This window comes from Hemicordylus capensis, chromosome 1, assembly GCF_027244095.1.
Source record: "Hemicordylus capensis ecotype Gifberg chromosome 1, rHemCap1.1.pri, whole genome shotgun sequence".
NCBI classification, from domain to species: Eukaryota; Metazoa; Chordata; class Lepidosauria; order Squamata; family Cordylidae; genus Hemicordylus; species Hemicordylus capensis.
Genome location: NC_069657.1, coordinates 138,067,247 through 138,088,139, shown reverse-complemented (window position 1 = coordinate 138,088,139; position 20,893 = coordinate 138,067,247). Strand labels below are relative to the sequence as shown.

General features: G+C 44.6%; 1 protein-coding gene across 5 annotated transcripts in view; it reads right to left on the bottom strand.

The window, feature by feature from the left end:
* LOC128328117 (ribonuclease inhibitor-like) overlaps positions 1–20,163 on the bottom strand; it is a 31,650-nt gene extending 11,487 nt beyond the window's left edge. The window contains exons 1-5 of one of the 5 annotated variants that reach the window (XM_053257750.1): positions 15,225–15,585; positions 6,963–8,634; positions 4,872–4,958; positions 3,063–3,233; positions 1,634–1,807 (exon numbers count right to left, since the gene is read on the bottom strand). In XM_053257750.1, the coding sequence (XP_053113725.1) occupies positions 1,634–1,807; positions 3,063–3,233; positions 4,872–4,958; positions 6,963–8,634; positions 15,225–15,243 (2,123 nt within the window). In that variant the 5' untranslated portion in view covers positions 15,244–15,585. Of the gene's footprint in view, positions 1–1,633; positions 1,808–3,062; positions 3,234–4,821; positions 5,216–6,962; positions 8,635–15,224; positions 15,586–19,987 lie in introns of those variants that run through there. The other 4 variants (XM_053257752.1, XM_053257772.1, XM_053257756.1 and 1 more) reach the window with 4 other exon arrangements.
* Between the last annotated feature and the right edge of the window lie 730 nt (positions 20,164–20,893).

Below are 20,893 nucleotides of genomic sequence, written 5' to 3'. Positions count from 1 at the left end.
AATACACGTCTGTTATTCAGTCAGCCTTTGCTCTTTCTTTCTGGCCATGAGCATTGTGAGTAATTTCTCTGTGAAGGATGGAAGCCTAAACTATGCTACAGATTGACAAGAGGACCCTTCTCTTGGGTCTCATTCTCCCACAACTCTTTTTGGCAGCGTTCCCTGTAACAGGGATGCCCAGATGTCGACTACAACACCCAGCATGTCCAGCTGCAGTGGCCTTTGGCTGGGGGTGATGATAGCTGTAGTCAACAACATCTGGGAATCCCTGCTAAAGGGGACGCTGCTTATTGATTACATTTTAATCCTACATTTTCTTCAAGGTGTCCAAGGCAGTAGGGATGTGCCCGGACCGGCTCAGGCAGCCGTGGGTGGGGCGGGGATTGGGTTCTTTAAAAAGCAGGTCTTTACCTGCTCCTCTGCCACCCCACGCTTTCTCAGGCAGGGCACTCGCTTTTCAAAGGGCCGCGTGTGGCGGCAGCACTGTTGGTACACACAGGCTGCTGGAAGCAGTGCTGTAGCCGTGCACGGCCTTTTGAAAAAGCAAGCGCTGCACCCAGAAAAGGCGGGCCAGCTGAGGAGCAGGTAAGGACCTGCCTACCTGCTTGTTAAAGGACCTGATCCCTGCCCTGCTGAACTGGTTCGGATATGGGTGTTGAATCGGTTCAGGCACATCCCTACAAGGCAGCCCTACACAGGGCCATCTCGTTTTGATCCCCACAACAGCCCCGTGAGGTAGGTAAGGCTGAATTCTGTGCAATATTCAAGCCACTCTGAAATGAAAAGCAATTAAGGCTACAGTCCAGTGCTGAGTTAGATGTGTTCAAACTGATTAATCTCAATGGCTTTAGGCATGCTTAACTCTTCAAAGCATTATGCTACACGAAATCGCCATGCTATATCAAACATTTCAAAGTAAGTTCAGGTATCTGAACGGAAAGTGATCCTCGAGTTTCAAAACCGGAAACAAGCAGCGTCCACGGTCCAGTATGGAGAGCTGGGCTGTTCTGCAATCAGTGGCAATCCCTGAAAGGAAGAGGCAGCTGGCAACCAGAGCCAGGTGTTTACATCCCTCATCAGGATAACCATGCACAGTTCAGAGAACTACCATGTGCCCTGGTCATGGTATAAAGGCAACAACCCTTCAAATGAACAAGATTAACTCAGCCTGATTTGAAAGTGATTGCATATGCGCAGATGCTATTATGCGAGCAGATGCAGCAGGTTAAGGAGAAATAAGCACCAGGCGCCAGCGTCTCAATAGCCTCATCCAGACGTTATGGCATTGCCCCACTGTAGCTGTGTACGGTGAGTGAAGGGGGAGCATTTCTGTGATTGCAAGACTGGACTGATCTGGTCTTGCAATTGCGGAAGTGCCTGCTGTGTCACACACTGGGCTTTCCCCTCTTCAGACAAGCCCCGCTGTAAATGTGAGCAGAGGGGCGCGATCCTGATTGACGCGGCAGGGGTGGGACTTGCTCCCCCTTCACCTCGCTGTACATGGCGACAGCAGGGCGGTTCCGTAACATCTGGATGAGGCTACTATTCCTGCACATTCAGGTTGCAGTTCTCCTGTATCAGCAAAGGGGTCTTGCCGGTCTCTGCCCGCAGAGGAAGCCACCTGGCTACTCACCCCAGGCTCTGCAGCGTGCAGTCGGGATGTTTCAGTCCTTGACACAGCAGCTCAACTCCTTGATCTCCCAGCAAAGAATTCTCACTCAGCTTCAGCTCGGTCAAGGCCTGGCTGGTCCCGAGAAGGACAGCGAGATCCCTGCAGCCAGCATGGGTCAGGTCACAGTCCCACAACCTGAAAGAGAGAGGCATGAGTGATATGGACAACATGGGGCTTCTCACCATACCACTACATCTCCTGGAAAAGAACGTATGGTACACCTGAGGAGGACATAGGAAAAACATAGGAAACTGCCTTCCACCAAGTCAGAGCATTTGTCCATCTAGCTCAGTATTGTCTGCTCTGACTGGCAGTGGCTCTCCAGGTGTCAATTAGGAGTCTTCCCCAACCCTACCTGCAGATGCTGCCAGCGATTGAACCTGGGACCTTCTGCAGGCAAAGCAGATGCTCTCCCACTGTGCGATGGACTCATCCCCAACCTTGTATCTGTGTGGACAGGGCAGAGTGCACATGGCCCACTTTCATCCCTAGCTGTGGTGCAGATCACAGGGATAAGCGAGCAGACAGAGGCGTCAGCTGTGGGGGCATGTGGCTGGCTAGGGCTGGGTGCACCGATAAATGAACAGATCTGGCCTCCAGAAAAAGCCCCAGCTATTCCACCCTCTTTATCTGAAAATTGCCAGGTATAAGTCGCCTTTGATGACTCACCAGACATATGTCACTTTGCCCATTCTGTGACCGATCACGAACTACAGTAAATTCCTGTTTAATGTCTTCTACATAGTTTGAGGAATCAATATTAATATTAATCAATATTAACCCCTGATAACTGGGCAAAGAGGCACCTTTTTAATATGGCGATTCTCTTTATAAAGCAGGGGGAGAGTAATTGGCCCTATCCACCCCCAGCACACTACCTCCAGTGACTTGCTGGTGTCTATTTTATGTTTCGTTTTAGATTGTGAGCCCTTTGGGGACAGGGAGCCATTTTATTTATTTATTATGTATCCTTGTAAGCCACTTTGGAAATCTTTGTTGCTGTTGTAGTTGTAGTTGTAGTTGTTGTTGTCGTCATCAAGTGATCCTGTCCCTGCTGCATCTTACTTGATTCTCATTGTTCACAAAAAAAGCCAGGTGCTTGCAACACACTTGTCTGACTTGGCTGCTTCTATCTAGCAGGGAGATTATTGGAGGTGGCCTAGTTAATATCATAAATGCATCGCTGAGGGATAAACATAAATTTATGCAATAAAATAAGTTCAGAGGCCAATGCAGGTTCTAGTCTAAAAACTGTTGAACTTTCTTCCAGACTGACCCTTATCTAAGAGACAGAGGGTGTTATGGCTATTTTTAATTAAAATTTAAAAAAACCACAGCAAAGACATTTAGCAATTATCTAATAGCATTTTGCACATCTGAACATTCTTACTCAAGTTTCTCTAGTTTGCAGTTTGGGTGACTCAGGCCTTCACACAGCAGTCTCACTCCAGAATCTTTCAGATTAGACATCTGTAAACTCAGATTTACCAGCATTTGGCATGTGGAGAGAACAGTGGAGAGATCTGCACAGCAACTGTCGGTGAGTTTACATCCATCAAGCCTGCAGAGTGGGACAAAAGCACTTCCATCAATCCAGCTCTTGTTCTGGACACCCACTAGTCAGATTCTCTTAAAGGAGGCTGTAGCTGCAGATGCTCATTGTGCATAGCTCAGCAGCCTACTCACAAATATTTGTTCACCAACACCTGTGGCACTGGCCCTTGGCATTGGCCTGTCTTTTGGCCCTCAGACGGTTTGCGCAGAAGTGTTCTTTAACATTCCACATACGCTAGCAAACTCTTTTCCTCCAAAAACATCATCCATTTAATATGAGCATTTTGGAAAGAAAGTTGCCACCGTCACCCACAGGACACCTGAAAGCACACTAAAGACTGCTCTGCATCAGGGATTCACACCAGGTCTGTACAGAGTTGATTTTGCCAGCAACTTCCCTCTAATAATTATACTGAGAATAGTGGGAGGGGGACTTCCAGGTTAACATCAAGCTTGGCCACCATGACCATGTTCACTGGACAAGGAAGCCAGCTGGTGGCCCATGTTCCTCCCGCCGGTGGCCCCCCACCATGCCCCCTGCATCTGACATCAGACGCTACTATGTCTGATGTCAGACACAGGGGGTGTGGCTGGAGCGCCAGGCGCGGCCCCTGATTAGCAGTGGCCCAGGTTCTTTGAACCCATTTTCTCAATGGTGGCTCCGCCCCTGGCCATGTCTTGCCCTGGCAGCTGGTCTTTGCCTGGGCCTGCCTTTCCTTCCTATTGACTCTGACTATTATGCCTCACATACAAGGTCAGCCAGAGCCAATGTAAATAAAAATGAAAGCAGTATAGACAATGAGATTTAAAATGTATGAAGGGAAAGAACTCTGAAATAATGGCTTACTTGCTTTTTTTAATATGTCTTCCCTTGACTGGTGCAGCTTGAAAAGCATTGGGCCTTTTAGTATAATTATCTACAATAGATTTGCACTGCATTCAGCGACGCTGTGGAAATTAGGTCCAAGTTACTTAAGGGAGCGCCTTCTCCGTCGTGAACCTTGTCACTTATTAAGATCATCTGGAGGGGTCCAGTTATGGTTGCCGCCAACTCATTTGATGGCAATTTGGGACCCAGCCTTCTCTGTGGCTGCCCCAGGGCTTTGGAACGCACTCCCTGCTGAAATAAGAGCATCTCCTTCTCTGTCTGTTTTTAGGAGTACCCTGAAGATGTACCTATTTTCCCAGGTCTTCAACTGATACCAAATTTTTAAATTTTGATGTGTTTTTATCTATTATGGTTTTTATCTTTTTATTATTTTAAAATGTTTTATATTTTATATTATGTTTCAATTATGTATACCATCTAGAGGTTTCGATATTGGGTGGTATATAAATTCAATACATACATACATACATATTGCTTGAGTGGCTCTCTGTTGCTATACGACAAGTGCTCTAGCAGGCAGACCTTTGTAGCCTCCCCAAACGTACATGACCATACACAGATCCACTTGCCACTCATCCAGCTCACTTTTGCAGCAGCTCTGTGGGTATGGGCATTCAGCCCCATTCAGCCACTGCAGTGGAAATACCTGAACCTCATTATGGCACATTCAGTGAATAATGGCAGAAGAACCAGACTGATACGTAACTCGAGAAAAAGTGAGGAGACAGGACAGGGGGGAAGGCTATCATGGCTTACTCCAGTTTCTTTATTTTACTGTTTGAGTCTTTCAGCGCTTCGCAGAGCAGATAAATTGGTGAATGCTTCCGTGTCTTCTGACATGGTCTAAAAAGACAGAAGGGTTTCTCACCACATGATTCACCGTATCCCCCCCCCACCCAAAAAAAATATATCAAGAGTATCATGGATATAATACAGGCTTATTGATGCATTCTGCTTATTGAGATAGTAAATAACAAACACTCACCTATGCAGCACATTTAAAATAGGTCCGAAACAGGTTTTGCTTCACTGCTTCTTCCAAAAACAAACAGGAAGTTGATGTATTGTGAGGATGCTGAGAATTCTTTGTAAGAAAGCCCCAAGCCAGGGGTCTCAAATTGGAGCCCTCCAGCTGTTGATCAACTACAGCACCCATCATCCCCAGTCACAATGGCCAGTAGCCAGGAATGATGGGAGTTGTAGGCCAACAGCAGCAGGAGGGCTGCAGTTTGAGACCCCTGGCCTAGGCTTTCCCAAAGTTTACACTTTCCAAAATTCATTGGCTGGGGAATCAATCATCATGCCAATTAAATAAGTCTCAACATAGTTTAAATGTGTAGAACAGATATGCTGTGTCAGGGGGTTTGCTTGGTGAATGTCCTGGAAGAGTTTGCATCTGCACTGGGCTCTTCCACTCAGTTATCCCATCCCTTCCCGGCTTCCCACCCATGCTCTGCACTCAGACAGTGTTGCCCAGATGTGTATCAGGCAGCAGATGTGATGTTTCTCTGAAAAGTGCAATCAGGATATGTATGGTAGGAATGGAAATGCTATGACATAACTGAATCCTAGGTGAGCCTCCTAATCTAACTAGTCTAATCCCTTCTTTGGTAGGTGGAGGCATCTGAAAGAGAAGTTGGATTCTATTCTATTCTACATTATACTACCAAATGATATAAGGGCTGTCCATGCAAGCGTTAATGGGATAGGACAAGCATCCTACCCAGCATCAGGAGCTGTGTGTGCTCCCAATTTTCAGTCATGTGCTAGCAAAAACCTAGGTACACGGGGAGGGAGTGATGGGCTGTGAGATGGGAACTGGGTAGGATCCTACCCAGTACTTTAATGAGAAAGGAGGAAAAGCTGTCCTGCCCTACTCAGATCCTGTCTCACAGATGATCACTCCCTCCCCCCACCACTGAGGTTTTTGCTAGAACATGAATGAAGACCAAGAGCACGCTGGGTAGGACACTTGTCTTACCCCATTAACAGCTGTGTGAACACCTTACACAGTCATGGGGCAGGATTCGGTCCATAGACATTATACCCAATGTCCTACACTAAGTCAAGATCTCTGCCCAGAAATGTCCTACAAATTTAACACAAATTTAATCTAGATCTTGAGAGGAAAACCAGGAGGAGGATTAAGCAGCAATGAGGATTTGCAAAAGAATTTTAAAAATGAACCAAATAATGATTTTCCTTCAGTAAAGTAAAGGAAAAAATCATGTTAACTGCACTAATGTTTGCAGCGCTCCTGTGCTAAAGTTCATTATCAGGAAGCAGTTATATGAAAAGCTGCCAAATAGTAATAAACTAGCTGGGCTGGGCACAGAGCATCTGCCCCTCCGGCCAGCCCACCCACCACCTGTTTCTCCCCCCCACCCTGCCGGCATACCCGGCTTTTTGGCTGGCCGGTCAGCTTCTTCTCCCCACCCCCGCTTTTTGCCCCCTGCGCTTTCTGGTTGGTGGGCTGGCTGGAAAGCCGGCCCGCCACCTTCTCCCGCCGCCCACTCAGGAAGCGGCCACTGCCTTCTGGTGGCCAGCCCAGCCCGCTGCTGCCTCCTCCTTACAGCAGGCCTGTTGCCGCCTCCTCTTCCTCCTGCTCCCGGCGGCTGGCCCGGCCCGCCACCACCTCCTCCTCTTCCTCCTGGTGGTCGGCTTGGCCAGCCACCGCCTGCTACCCGCTGCCTGCTCCCCACTATTTTCTCCCGTCCCATCCCCGTCACTATCCATGCAGCTGCTCACAAACTCTCATGAGAGCTGCCACGCATGGGATTAGCGACGGGTATGTTTAAGAGAGTTAAATATATAGAAGATAGATGTGACGGTTCCAGTAATACTTACTGAGATGACCAGCTAGACAATCCCAGAAGTTCTTCTGCCTCATGGTCCTTTGACAGAAACACACATGTATACAGGGAAAGGGCCTCCAAATTTAAGCAGTTCTTTATGCAAAAAGAGAGAACCGCTTGATCCATGGGTGTAAATTTCAACCTGTCCATTGTTATTTCAGTCAAATGAGCAAGTGCACTTCGAACAAATTCCTCCTCATGGTTCTCATACAAAGCATGAAAGAGCTCCAGTTGATCATAATTGGGATAAGCTAATGTTTTCTGTGTGTCTCCTTTAAGCCACTCCAGTACATTAGTCTTAACCGCAGAGGATATTTTCCACCCAAATTGGTCTTTTATATATTGCATTATTTCTCTGTTTAAAAGGCCACAGATGAATTGCACAATTAAGGTTACATCTCCTTGATCTTTGTGACAGCTTTCAAGCAACACGTTGATATCTTGCTTGGTGGTCTGAGAATCTTCAGGGCCATCTTCAAAAAGGCAGAACAAAGCGGCAAGAAACTCTTGCAGACTGAAGTGGATGAAGCTGTAGATGCCAGAACAATCAGGATCTTTTTGAAAAAGATGCTCACACAAAGTGGAAGAGAGAGGATCTAAACCTTGCTTCCGGATCTCGTCTTCCTTGAACAAGGCTCTCTTTTGCAAGATTCCATCAGCAGCCAGTGAGCAAAACCCTCTCACATTCTGTTGCTCTGATCTATTGCAGGGAGACTCAGTCAACAAATGAGAGAGAGAGAGTGCATACACTGCAGTGAGGTTTTCACACATTGGCACTAGATCTTCCCTACCACTTAACTGTTGTTTCATCACAGTGCAGATAAGCCAGCACGCACTAGGGACAAAGCATGCAGTCCAAAATGCTTCATTCCCTTTAACGTAATTAAGAGCCTGTGTGGCCAATGCTTTATCCCCAAAGAACTTGTGGAAATATTCTTCTTTCCCCTCCTCAGAAAATCCCAGGAGCTCCACATAGCAAGGAGATTGTAAGCACTTCTCAAGGTTCCCCAAAGCATTTGGCCTGGTTGTGATTATTAAGCAGGCCTCGGGAAGAAGAGTTTTCTGGAATAAACTGCTCAGCAGGATTCCCACTGGCTTCCTCTCATGGGGATCAGTACTCAGGTTGCCTTCCTCTTGCTCAGTGGAACAATTCAGTTCATCAAAGCCATCAACTATGAAGAGCAGTCTACCAGGACTCATTAGAAGTTCTTGTTGTGCTTCTTTTTGAGTAAATTCAGGGTGGCTATTTAAACTCAAGTCAGCCAAACTAGTCTGCCCTACAACAAGATTCATTTGCCTACAGCTTAAGTAGAATACAGAATCAAATCTGTCAGGAAAGAGCCTTCCAGCTGCCCAGTCCAGCAAGATCTTTCTTGCCATCGTGGTTTTCCCAACACCAGCCGCTCCCAGAAGCACAGCTGTCTGCGCTCTGTCAGTGTCTTCACCAAAGAGGGAATCTATGGTAATAGCAGCTGTTTGCTCCGATATGATCCCTGTATGTCTCCATGGCCTGTTCAATATGTCATGCTCTCCTTCCTTTACATTTGCACTAATTAGTTTAGTGCATCTTTCATTTAGATACAGATGAGCCCTGTGGCAAGCATTCCCATCTTCTGGTGTCTGGTATTTCTTTCTAACACAGTCTCTGTATTTCTCCCTGTAATCTAATTCAGACAGTATTCATTATTAAATATTGTGGATGGACCCAAGAAGAAAATCAGCAAACATTACCTATTGCCAAATTTGCACTTTCTAAAAATGTTTGGAAAAATATACAAAAGTAGGTTGTATTCAAGTCTTACATTTTTGCAGGCACCAGACTTCTTCCAGAAGCAATGCCCATGCCCATAACGAGAAAATGGGACACGCAAACTGGTACAGAGAGGAATAACTGACAGTTAAGCAAGAACTAAATTCACATGTGTACAAATAGTATGGTCCTCTAATGGGGCTGTACCACCTCAGCCTGCACATCAATGCTCACTTGTTTGGAAGTGCTCCCATATCAAAGTCTTCCTGGACATCAAAAATTCTTACATTGGTGGGGATGCTAGCTAAGAAGAGAGGAGAACAAAAGGATTGCACCAAATCAGAAGCTTACAAATCCCTTACTTGTTTAGCCTGGCCTTCCAAGGTTTCTGAATCGTTTTCTTTCTAAGTTTCTGAATCGTTTTCTGAATCGGTTTCAGCACTGTCTTAAATGGTGTGTGCTTTTATGTCTTTTTAAATTTGTTGTACACCACCCAGAGCCTTCGGATGGGGCAGTTTATAAATGTAATAAATAAAATAAAATAAGAAAATAAGTGTGTGTGGGGTGTCCCCTCCCCAACCTACTCAGTGATCTCCATGCCCTTCCTGCCACCTCTTGGCCACACGCACAAACAGCTTTCCCGGGAGCCAATGCTTCCCAGCCTCCAGGAATTTCACAATGCATCACACAATAAGCACAGTGCATTGGGGGATTCCCCCCTGAGATGGGCACTCTAGATACCCATCTCTGTGACCACATGACCAAGGAATGGGGGTTAAGTGTGCGCTCCCACTCTTAACCCTGGTTAACAGCCGGGCTACAGAACTAGGTTTGGCTAACAGCCAGGCTACAGAACTGGATAAAGAATTAGAGGATACATGGACCATGAAAGCAGACCATATACATAAAGAAATATATATGCATCGTGTATAGTTATCTGTTCCAAAACTCACATGGAAAGCATATTAAATGGGTTATACCAAAATTTATACCAAAATTACAATTCAATAAATCTTTTCAATTCAATTAACATTTGCAATTGACCAAATATATAAATGTTTTTAACACAAGTAATCAATTAAAACTCCTATAATAAATTTACATACAATGATGAAACACATGGAATTTTGAGAGAATTGTGGGAGAGATAATTTCTATTTCATGAGTCCCGAATGTTGTTACTTGAAAGTCAAATATTGTATCCAAAATTTATTTATGCATGTAAAATGCTATATAATGAAGGAATATAATGTAAAAGACAATCTTTGTGGTTCTTTCAAAGTCCTTATTGGTCTTCACTCTCATAGATTCTTGTTCAGATTCTTGCTCTACCAGTGTCCTAGGTAGCTTTTAACCTGTTTCCTCCTGCTTAAGCAGGACTTCATCAGGAGAAATCTACAGTGAACCAAATCACAATAATACATATATCACCTTAGCATTGAAATACCTTCAACAAAATTCTATATTTACTCAAAAAGTTCATTTATTTCTTACTACCATTTATTTCTTACTAGTAAGAAATTTCTTACTAATAAGAAATAAATGAACTCTTTGAGTTCATTAACCAGATTTGCGGTTTTTAATTGTTTTAAAGTTTTAATTTGTTTTATTTTGCTGTAAACGGTCCAGGGACAGAAGTGTGTACAAACTTACATACATAAAACAAGTTGTTATGTGAAGCCAAAACTCAGGGACCTCACCCACACAAGAACCTTGAGCCAGAAGTAAGCTGGAGCCAGCTGATAGGTCTTATGGATGGGAGCTGCAAGTTCCCACTCAGCACATTAGATTGGAATTACATTAGAGGCAGGGGATCAAACACACCACACACACCCTTGCTAACTTGGCAAAGAGGCACTTTTTAAACGTGGTGATTCTCTTTATTGAGCAGAGGGAGAGTAACTGGCCCTATCCACCCCCAGCACAGTACCTCCAGTGACTGTTGCTGGTGTATATCTTATGTTTCTTTTTAGATTGTGAGCCCTTTAGGGACAGGGACCTATCTTATTTATTTATTATTTCTCTGTGTAAACCGCCATGAGCAATTATTGGAAGGGCAGTATAGAAATTGAATAAATAAATAAATAATAAAAAGAAAAATTGGAAGTGAATACATCAGGAGAGTTAGAAAAATCCTAAAGTCCAAACTCAATGGCGGGAACACCATACAAGCCATAAACACCTGGGCTACACCTATTATCAGATACACTGCAGGAATAATAGACTGGACTCAGGCAGAGCTAGAGATGCTAGATCGTAAGACCAGGAAAATCATGACCATCAATCATGCTCTGCACTCCCGCAGTGATGTCGATAGGCTATACCTCCCTTGCAGCTCAGGTGGAAGAGGAATGCTGCAAGCCCATCAAACAGTAGAGGAAGAGAAAAGAGGCCTTGAAGAATATATCAAGGACAGTGAAGAAGATGCACTTCAAATGGTCAATAACAAGAAACTATTCAACACCAACGAAACAAAGCAGGCCTACAAGAAAGAACAAGTCAAGAACCGAGCAGAAAAATGGAAAAATAAGCCCCTACATGGTCAATATTTGCACAATGTAAGTGGAAAATCAGACATCAGCAAGACCTGGCAATGGATTAAGAATGGCAACTTGAAGAAAGAAACTGAGGGTTTAATACTGGCTGCACAAGAACAGGCACTACGAACAAATGCAATAAGAGCCAAAGTCGAAAAATCCACCACAAACAGCAAGTGCCGCCTTTGTAAAGAAGCAGATGAAACCGTGGACCACCTAACCAGCTGTTGTAAAAAGATCACACAGACTGACTACAAACAAAGGCATGACAAGGTAGCAGGGATGATACACTGGAACATCTGCAAAAAATACAAGCTACCTGTAGCCAAAAATTGGTGGGACCATCAAATAGAAAAAGTTGAAGAAAATGAAGATGTAAAAATATTATGGGACTTCCAACTACAAACAGACAAACATCTACCACACAATACACCAGATATAACTGTAGTCGAGAAGAAAGAAAGTCAAAATAATCGACATAGCAATACCAGGGGATAGCAGAATAGAAGAAAAAGAAATAGAAAAAATCACCAAATACAAAGATCTACAAATTGAAATTGAAAGGCTGTGGCAGAAAAAGACCAAAATAATCCCAGTGGTAATTGCTGCCCTGAGTGCAGTTCCAAAAGACGTTGAAGAGCACCTCAACACCATAGGGGCCACAGAAATCACCATCAGCCAATTACAAAAAGCCGCTTTACTGGGAACAGCCTATTTTCTGTGACGATATCTATAACAGCAACAACATTGACAATAAAATTCAGCCATCCCAGGTCCTTGGGAAGGACTCGATGTCTGTATAAAACAAACCAGTCAATAACATCTGTCTGACTGTGTAAATAAATAATAATAATAATAATATTGACTCATAATTTTCATAGCTGACAATGGTGAGGTATCTTTTGGGCATTTTCACCATTAATTGATACGCTGGGTCAAGGAAGGCTATTAATGCCCATCATCTTTTGCACACCTATGAGCATAATAGATATTCAAATCTGTGTTTAGTGATGGTGAGCACAGAATCAAGGAGTTGGTGTGAGAATCAGAGTGGGGAAAGGACCGATGCCATCGATACAGTTCCCTTTAGCAAAAGAACTGCACTTCAGTCAGCTTCCCTTGCTTTCTGCATCTTCTGCCCCTTAAAGAACAGCCTACACACCACAACGCACACTGTAAGAGAATTAATTTATCAAAAATAAACTGGAATAATCCTCTTATGGTAAACCCATTCTGCTCCCTAAAATGGACTAAGCCAGCATCTGTTTTAGACTTGTGAAGTTTTGCATGCTGTTATTAATTGTTCTTGTTTAGCCAGCAAGTTAAAGAGGCTGTATTAATCAATCCTTCCTCACATCATATGCTTCAAGGTTTTTAAATGAAAATCTACTAATACCAACAGAGGAGCAAGCTCAGACACACCATCTTAAATCATTAGAGTGGTGAATTCTTTATATCTTTCAGATTTGAATATATAGAGGGTACAGTCTAAGTTTCTTAGGGCCAGTTTTTCAATTCCCAGTTATGTGCCTAATGCTAAGTTGTGACTGGAAGCAGGCCTGTTAAGTTTGGAGACATGTGCCTGGATTCATATTTTCAACTTCTCAGAGAAGAGTTAATTACCCCTGTATTAAGTCAGTGTGGGTCAGCTTCAGAGCAAGTGAAAGTAGATTTTTTATTGGCGGATTTGAACGATTCTATTTCCTTGAGAGTTGCAAAGTTCTGCTTTATAGCAGGCAAACTACGGCAGAGAAGGGTCGAAAGGAGTGATGCAGGGTTTGAGTAGCAGAAATTTGGTGAAGGTTTACTGTATTAGTATTTGCTTTCTTTTTGTTTTATTGTATTATTATCTGCTTTTACTCTGTAACCTGATTGTATTATTCTGTAGTTGTTTTATTTTATTTGGCCGTTGGCCGTAATAAAGTGGATGGATGGATATTTTCAACTTATGGTTGAGACTGATCTTTTTTCCTTCTAGGTTAGCCCCCTTAATTTTTAAGGATGAATATCCCTCTGATTGGATGTATTTAATTGTTGAAAAGCTTAAATCATATGGTTTGTCAATGGAATATCTACTCCCTCTGGGTTATGATAACACCAAGGTGATCCTTAAGCAGTGCTTTATTGATATGGAACACAAGTTAGATCCAAGTCAGGCATCAAGCTATGTGAGGTTTGGAGTTGCTAAGCCTTTGCAAAAACCAGCTAAATATTTGTAAAATCTGACATGCCAACACATAGAAGAGCCCTGACATTGTCTTGGCTGGACATGCTGCCCTCTGTGGTGTTGGCGAATAGGTTCAAGAGAGTTCCCTGTCTGGAAAGACTGTGTCGCTGTGGGACTGGCGATATTGAGATAGTTGTCCACGTGCTCTTGTATTGTTCTTTTTACTTTGATTTACGTTTTAGATAAATTAGTACACTACTCTTCTCATTTCTAGATACCCAAATAATTCTGAAGAGTTTTATATAAATTTACTTCTCTTCAATAAACACCCCGATGTAATGTATCAGGTAACCGGATTCTGTACAGCTGCGATTAAGATCTGTACATGGTATGCTACAGTAAAGTGTGCCATCGAGTCGGTGTCAACTCCTGGCGCCCACAGAGCCCTGTGGTTTTCTTTAGCAGAATACAGGAGGGGTTTACCATCGCCTTCTCCTGCGCAGTGTGAGATGCCTTTCAGCATCTTCCTATATTGCTGCTGCCATGTTTCTATGTAGTCTATCTTTCCCATAGTCTAGGAAACATACCAGTGGGGATTTGAACCGGCAACCTCTTGCTGCGCCATTAGGTGGCTCCTACATGGTGTGCTTTAGGTTTTTTAGTTTGTTTCATTTTATTATATTTTATTTTAATGTAATAGTTTTTTTACACATTATATCTATCTATCTATCTATCTATCTATCTATCTATCTATCTATCTGTAGTAATATTTACCCCAAGGTTCTTTTTATTTGGGTTTGGATTGAAATGTGTATATCTGATCAAAGATTGCAATAAGCTGAACTGAATATGAATCCATTTTCATTAAAACACGAAAGAGGTTCCTGTAACATGCTACTATAGGATGAATGGGGGGGGGTGGAATTCTCTTCCTGTTCAGACATCACCTTGACACCTATTTCCTTCCATTAGGTCATCCTCCCCATTTCTTAATTCTAATCTCACCAACAGTTTGGCAACCCAGATATTGTAATCCTGTCAAGAATGTTCTTCTCTCTTCAAGCACAGTCTGAAAATCATAGCAGCTGCTTCTCTTTTCGGGCCAATGACACTCTCTCTCCAAGTTCCCTTCTCACAATACTGCATGTCCAATTAGCAATGGTTGCCCAACTGCACACAGTTTGGCTGCTTAAGTCTCAGGGCGTAGCTATAATTGAGCGAAAGGGTTCAAAGAACAATGGCCCCCAGCTCCTGAGGGTCCTCCAGCTACACCCCTCCCTATTTTCTTCATTATCTCCCACACTGGGGGGGGGGCACCAGAGAGAGCAACGAACACGGCCCCCTCTCCCCTAGCTATGCCCTAGAAAGCCAAAAGGACTTTTACACTCTCTAGCTGATCTGAAGAGGACAGCAGGAGGCAATGCGCTTCTTGGAAGTGGTTACATAGGAAGCTGCCATATACTGAGTCAGACCATTGGTCTATCTATCTATACAGACTGGCAGCAGCTTCTCTAAGGTTGCAGGCAGGAATCTCTCTCAGCCGGTAGTTTGTTGGTTCAATAAAAAAAATCTTGTCCTCTAAAAAAAACCAAAACTTGTCCTATCTTGGAGATGCTGCCAGGGAGGGAACTTGCAATCTAGATCATCTTCCAAGAGCGGCTCCATCCCCTGAGGGGAATATCTGACAGTGCTCACACTTCTGGTCTCCCATTCAGATGCAACCAGGGCAGACCCTGCTGAGCTAAGGGGACAAGTCAAGCTTGCTACCACAAGATCAACTATAATTCCAAACACACTTACCTGGGAATATTGGTGGCATTTCTGGGCTGAAACAACAAAATAAACTCACTCAGAAAGTTTCTTAATCTGGAATGCAGAAGATTTCTCTCTTTAGTCATAAACAGTTTTCAAGATTGTCCAAGAACTCATCATCTATCTAGTAGTTCTAGAAACAGTTCCGTTTCTCCTTTCTGTTTTTGAAGATAGTTTTTCCTCAAGAGCTATGACAATTCCAAAAGTCCGCTTGTTTACAATACCCATCAGCAACACGGAAGTTTCACTACGAACAGGAGAACTGGGAGGAGAGGAAAGATATATTCTCAGGTTCCGGTAATTTGACCCAGAAAGAGCGGCATCTGGTGGTGGTTGTGAATATCAATCTGACCGGAGAATGGGGTTCTAGCATTTTATTTTAGCAGATTAATTTAGCTGATTAGGCTTTCCAGACTGCAACTTGAAATTGCTTCACAATGTACTGTATAAGCTTACTGTGCATTGGTACGATCTGGGTTTTGACACTGTATAATTGCATACAGGGTCACTGTATCGCATACCGTATCGCACAGCCACAGCCTGTTTTCACATCTTATCTTAATGTTTCAGGCTTAAAGTATATATACGTATCATAAAATAGCAGCTGATTTCCTGAGTTTTGAGAACAGTTTGCAGGCTTGCTGGGATTATCAGAAGTAAATGCTTTAGTTCAATGGACTTCCTCCCAAGTAAGACTGCATAGGATCTCAGCTTATAGTGTGGCTTGCTTTTAGAGGTTTGTATGTGTGTGTTGTACTTGTTAATTTTATGTTATTTTATTTTCTGCAGGAGCTCACTGCCCTTGCACAAGTTCACCGAGAGGGGTGGCTGTAGGGGTGGGGAGAGTGGTAATGGTTGTCAATATCAATGTGACTGGATCTAGCATTTTGTGTCCATCTCACAAGTCAAATTATGGGAGAAGTTGGAAGCCTCCTCCATTGACCAGCACCTGTTATACCTTCTTCGCACCCTGCATGTAGATACATCACTCAAGATGAGATTTAGCCCCCAAGGCAACCTCACAAGAGCCGTTCCAACTCAGAAGGGAGTCAAACAAGGATGAACTTTGGCCCCACTCCTCTTCAATTTCTACATTCTCTATGGTGGGCCAGCTTAGCAACCCATATTTCCACCCTCCAAAGTTCGCGGGGAGACACATTGCCATCCTGTTATATGTGGATGATGCAGCCATACTCTCAAGGACCTCTACTGGCCTTAGAAGAGTACTGAGGGCCCTGATGTTGCACTGCAGGGAGGACTACCTGGAAATCAATTACCACAAAACTAAAATTATGGCCTTCGCCTGGAGGCCCAAGATTCACTCCTGGTGGACTGAGGGACATAAGATTGAGCAAGTTACAACTTCAAATACTTGGGAGTAGTTTTTCATTCTGACGGCTCTAGGAAAGCTCATGGAGAACACGTGACTTTAAATGCCAGAGAAGCTCCTCTGCCATCCTTAAATTCCTGCGGACAAGAGGAGGCCATTTTGTACCTGCGGGTCTTGAACTGTTCATAGCCAAGTCACTAGCTCAGCTCCTCTATGGTGCTCAATTGGGCTCCTTTCCCAACATCACAACCCTGGAACTTGTACAACCTAAATTCCTGAGGGCAGTGTTTCAAGTACTGAGATTTGACTCCAATGCCACTCTGCGCCTGGAGACAGGCCTGATCAAACTGGAGGCTAGAGTGTGGGTGGCTATTCTCTGTTATTGGCTCAGACTATCCTTTTGCCCAATTGGTCTTGCCCCCCTAACCCTACATGACGATTATCAATCTACCTGGAGCCAGACAATCGAGACAAATATAGCTACTCTGGGCCTTTCCCCCTTGACCTTGCTCAACATGGGCTACGATCAGGCAAAAGCAACCATCAAGCAGCACATTATAGACATTGAGTGCCAAACAGATCTCATCGGTGTCCCAAAATTTCATATCTGTGACAGGCTTAATTCTGCATCTCCAGCAGCATATCTCACCCAACTGGTGGTTCCAAAGCATAGAAGGGCGTTCACTTTGGCTCACTGCCACGGCCTCCTCTCAGCAGTGCTAGAAAGCCGTTATAGAAGGACCCCATTTGCAGAGCGACTATGCCCCTGTGGCTTAGGGCAGGTCGAAACCACTGAGCATGTTCTTCTATACTGCTTGTTCTATAGAGACATCTGTGCCTCCCTCATCCTTCCATTGTTAAGCAAGTATCCAGGTCATCCGAGCCAATTCTACAGCTCCCTGCTACTCTCTGACTCTAAGCCTGTCATCACATATAGTGTCACTGCCAGGTACTATGCGGCTGCCATCAGCATTTGTTGACGGATGGCAGGCAGTGATTCCTACCAGCCTTAATCTGACTCCCGGTGACTCTGGGCAGGCCCTGCAATTGCTCATGCACCTCCCTTTTCACTGCTCCTTACAACCTCCAATCTGGCTGTTTTCCAGTTTTATTACTCAGGATTTTATATATTTCTCTCTTCCCATATCCTTTAACCTTATTACAACTTTATCCCCCTTCTTTTTTAATGCTTTTTATGCATTTTTATGATTTTTACCACTTCTCAGGAGTGATTCTATTTTTACTATTTTTTAGTATTTTTAGTCCTTGTAGTACCATTTTATACGTAATCACTTTTATCTATCCTAACTTTTAACATGTAATTGCAAATTGTATTTGTAATTGTATAGTAATCATTATACATCCTGGCTTTGAAATGTGACAGACAGGTTTTAATAGCAACTGCCATTTGGTTTTAGATATTCTATCCTGGATACTTTTAGCTACTTTCTCTTTTAACTTTATGTTGGTCTGTGACCGTAATAAAGATTGATGCTTATTTAACAATAATCTCCCGTAGTACTGCACAAGCTTCTTTGCAACCACACTCACAGGCATCAGCATAATTTATTATTTTATTTATTTAACATATTTTTATATCACCCAAAACGTACATCTCTGGGTGGTTTACAACAAGATAAAAACATTAAAACATTAATTAAAAACAAAAACAAGAAATTTAATACACAATAATTTTTTAAAAAACAATATTCTAAAACATTCAAAACAATCAAAACAGTATCAGCTAAAAGCCTGGGTGAACAGACCTTTAAAGACTTTTTAAAAGAGATGGGGAGGCTCTTATTTCACTAGGGAGCACATTCCAAAGGCTCGGGGCAGCAATGGAGAAGGCCCCTCCCTGAGTAGCCACCAGATGAGCCGGTGGCAAATGCAGACAGACCTCTCCTGATGATCTCAATGGGCGGTGGGGTACATAACGAAGAAGATGTTCTCTTAAATACCCAGGGCCCAAGCTGTTTAGGGTTTTATAGGTTATAACGAACACCTTGTATTTTGCCCGGAAACATATCGGCAGCCAGTGTAACTCCTTCAATACAGGAGTAATATGGTCTCTCATAGATGACCTAGAGACCAGCCTGGCTGAGAGGACGCTTAGGAGCAATCATTTCTACTGCCCCAGTGAATTTGCTGTTCTAATTCTCCACCAGGTCATCAACAGGATCACCAGCGGAGCCAACACTAAATCCCTCCAAGGCTTCTTGAAATCCTATGGGATCCAATAACCTTCTCGGGCGGACCATCCTAATAGGTCCCTCACCCCCACGAAGGTGAGAAGTGATTGTGAGTCCAACCTTAACCAGATGGTGGTCCGTCCATGACAATGGGAAGTCACAGGATCCCCACCCACGGAACATCACCCTGATCAGAGTGAAAGACCAAATCAAGCATGTGACCAGCAATGTGTGTCGGCCCCAAGACCACTTGGGATAGGCCCATAGTTGTCATGGCTGCTATGAACTCCTGAGCCGCCCCGGACAAATCAGTCCCAAAGTGAACATTGAAGTCCCCCAGCACCACAAGCCTGGGGGACTCCAACACCAAGTCCGAGACCAAGTCTGTCAGCTCAGTTAGGGACTCTGTTGAGCAGCGGGGTGATCGGTACATCAACAGAAGTCACAGTCTATACCTGGTCCCCAGACTTAAGTACACACATTCGATATGGTCCGACACTCTAACAGGGATCCTGGTAAGGGAAAGGTTATTCTTATAGACCACAGCCACTCCACCTCCCCACCCACAGTCCCTCACCCACTCCTCAACAGAGTACGCTGGAGGGAGAAGCTGGGACCACACTGGGCCCCCAGCCTCCCCCAGATACCAGGTCGGCACCTTCATCCAGAATCAAATCATGGATGGTTTCTGATTTATTCTGGACTGACCTGGCATTACAGAGGAGCAAGGTGAGGTTCCAAGGGTGGTCGGCACAGCTCCACAAGGTCAAAGAGCTGGCAGGACAGCCAGAAGGGGAAACAGCTATTAGATTTCTAAGTCCCCTTCCCCTGTAACGGCCTGCTGACCTGCCAACTTTACTTCTTCTGTTCCCCACCACCACCAAAATGGCCACCCCATAGTCAGTGGACACACCTCCTGTCTCCACATCTCCAGGTAAGCCCAGACACATCATAGGACTATCTCACCCAGGACAAATTAAAACAGAAGCCCCACTATTAAATGGCCCCCCACATACAAATACCTGGGCCAGAGGACCTGGCCCTCACCATCCCCCAAAGTGGCTCCCCCAAAGGGGTGACCCCCTTTGGTGTCACCCCTTTGGTGGCGACCCCGCCGCCACTGGCAGAACCCTATATAGCCCTGAGCAGGCAGCTCTAGGCAGATGGACTCAAGGAAACTGCCAAGTCACCCTCCTCCCCGGGCCCCAATCCTGCAAGGCCTCACTCACCTCAGCACAGCAGCCAGTTCTGGGGGGCAGATAACAGACAGGGGGGCATCAGGAGAAGCAAACAGGCAGGCACCCAGTCTCTCACCCTGGGGTCTACCTAGGAGCAGATGTTGTCTCTCCTCTTCTCTCCTGCAAGCTTCTGTGGGGCTGAAGTCACTGGCAGAACCCTATATAGCCCTGAGCAGGCAGCTCTAGGCAGATGAAATCCAGGAAACTACCAAGTCACCCTCCTCCCTGGGCCCCAGTCCTGCAAGGCCTCACCTCAGCACAGCAGCCAGTCCTGGGGCCAGATAACAGACAGGGGGGCAGCAGGAGAAGCAAACAGGCAGGCACCCAGTCTCTCACCCAGGGGTCTACCTAGGAGCAGATGTTGTCTCTCCTCTTCTCTCCTGCAAGCTTCATTTTATATAATATAAAATGAGAAACTGCAAAAACATCAGCAGAATAGATGCTTGCAAACAATGAAACAAATTGTGATCCTTGACAATGGAGGAAGTGGAGTAGAACTCTTTCCAGGCTCGGACTGGCCCACAGGGCAACAGGGCATATTCCTGGTGCGCCCACCCGGAGGGTGCATGCCCCGCCACACTCAGCAGCAGTGCATACTTCCACCCTTAAGCACCCATTCTGCTCAAAACTTGGCGCCCTCCCCACATACATCCCAACGCCCTCTCAGTGCCCCCAGTACGGCCCTGACTCTTTCTCTCCCTTTGTGTCCTTATTCTCCCAGTTTCAGCCCCCCTCCCAATACCAGGCCCTTCTGAAATCTGGTTCTACCAGTACTTAAATTATGGGAGAGGAGAGCCTTATCCAGGCATTATGTTGTGCATATGTGTACAATTGGCTGTACACATAGGGCCAATTCAGATATTTCTTGAGTCCCACATGGCACATCTGGGAGCAATT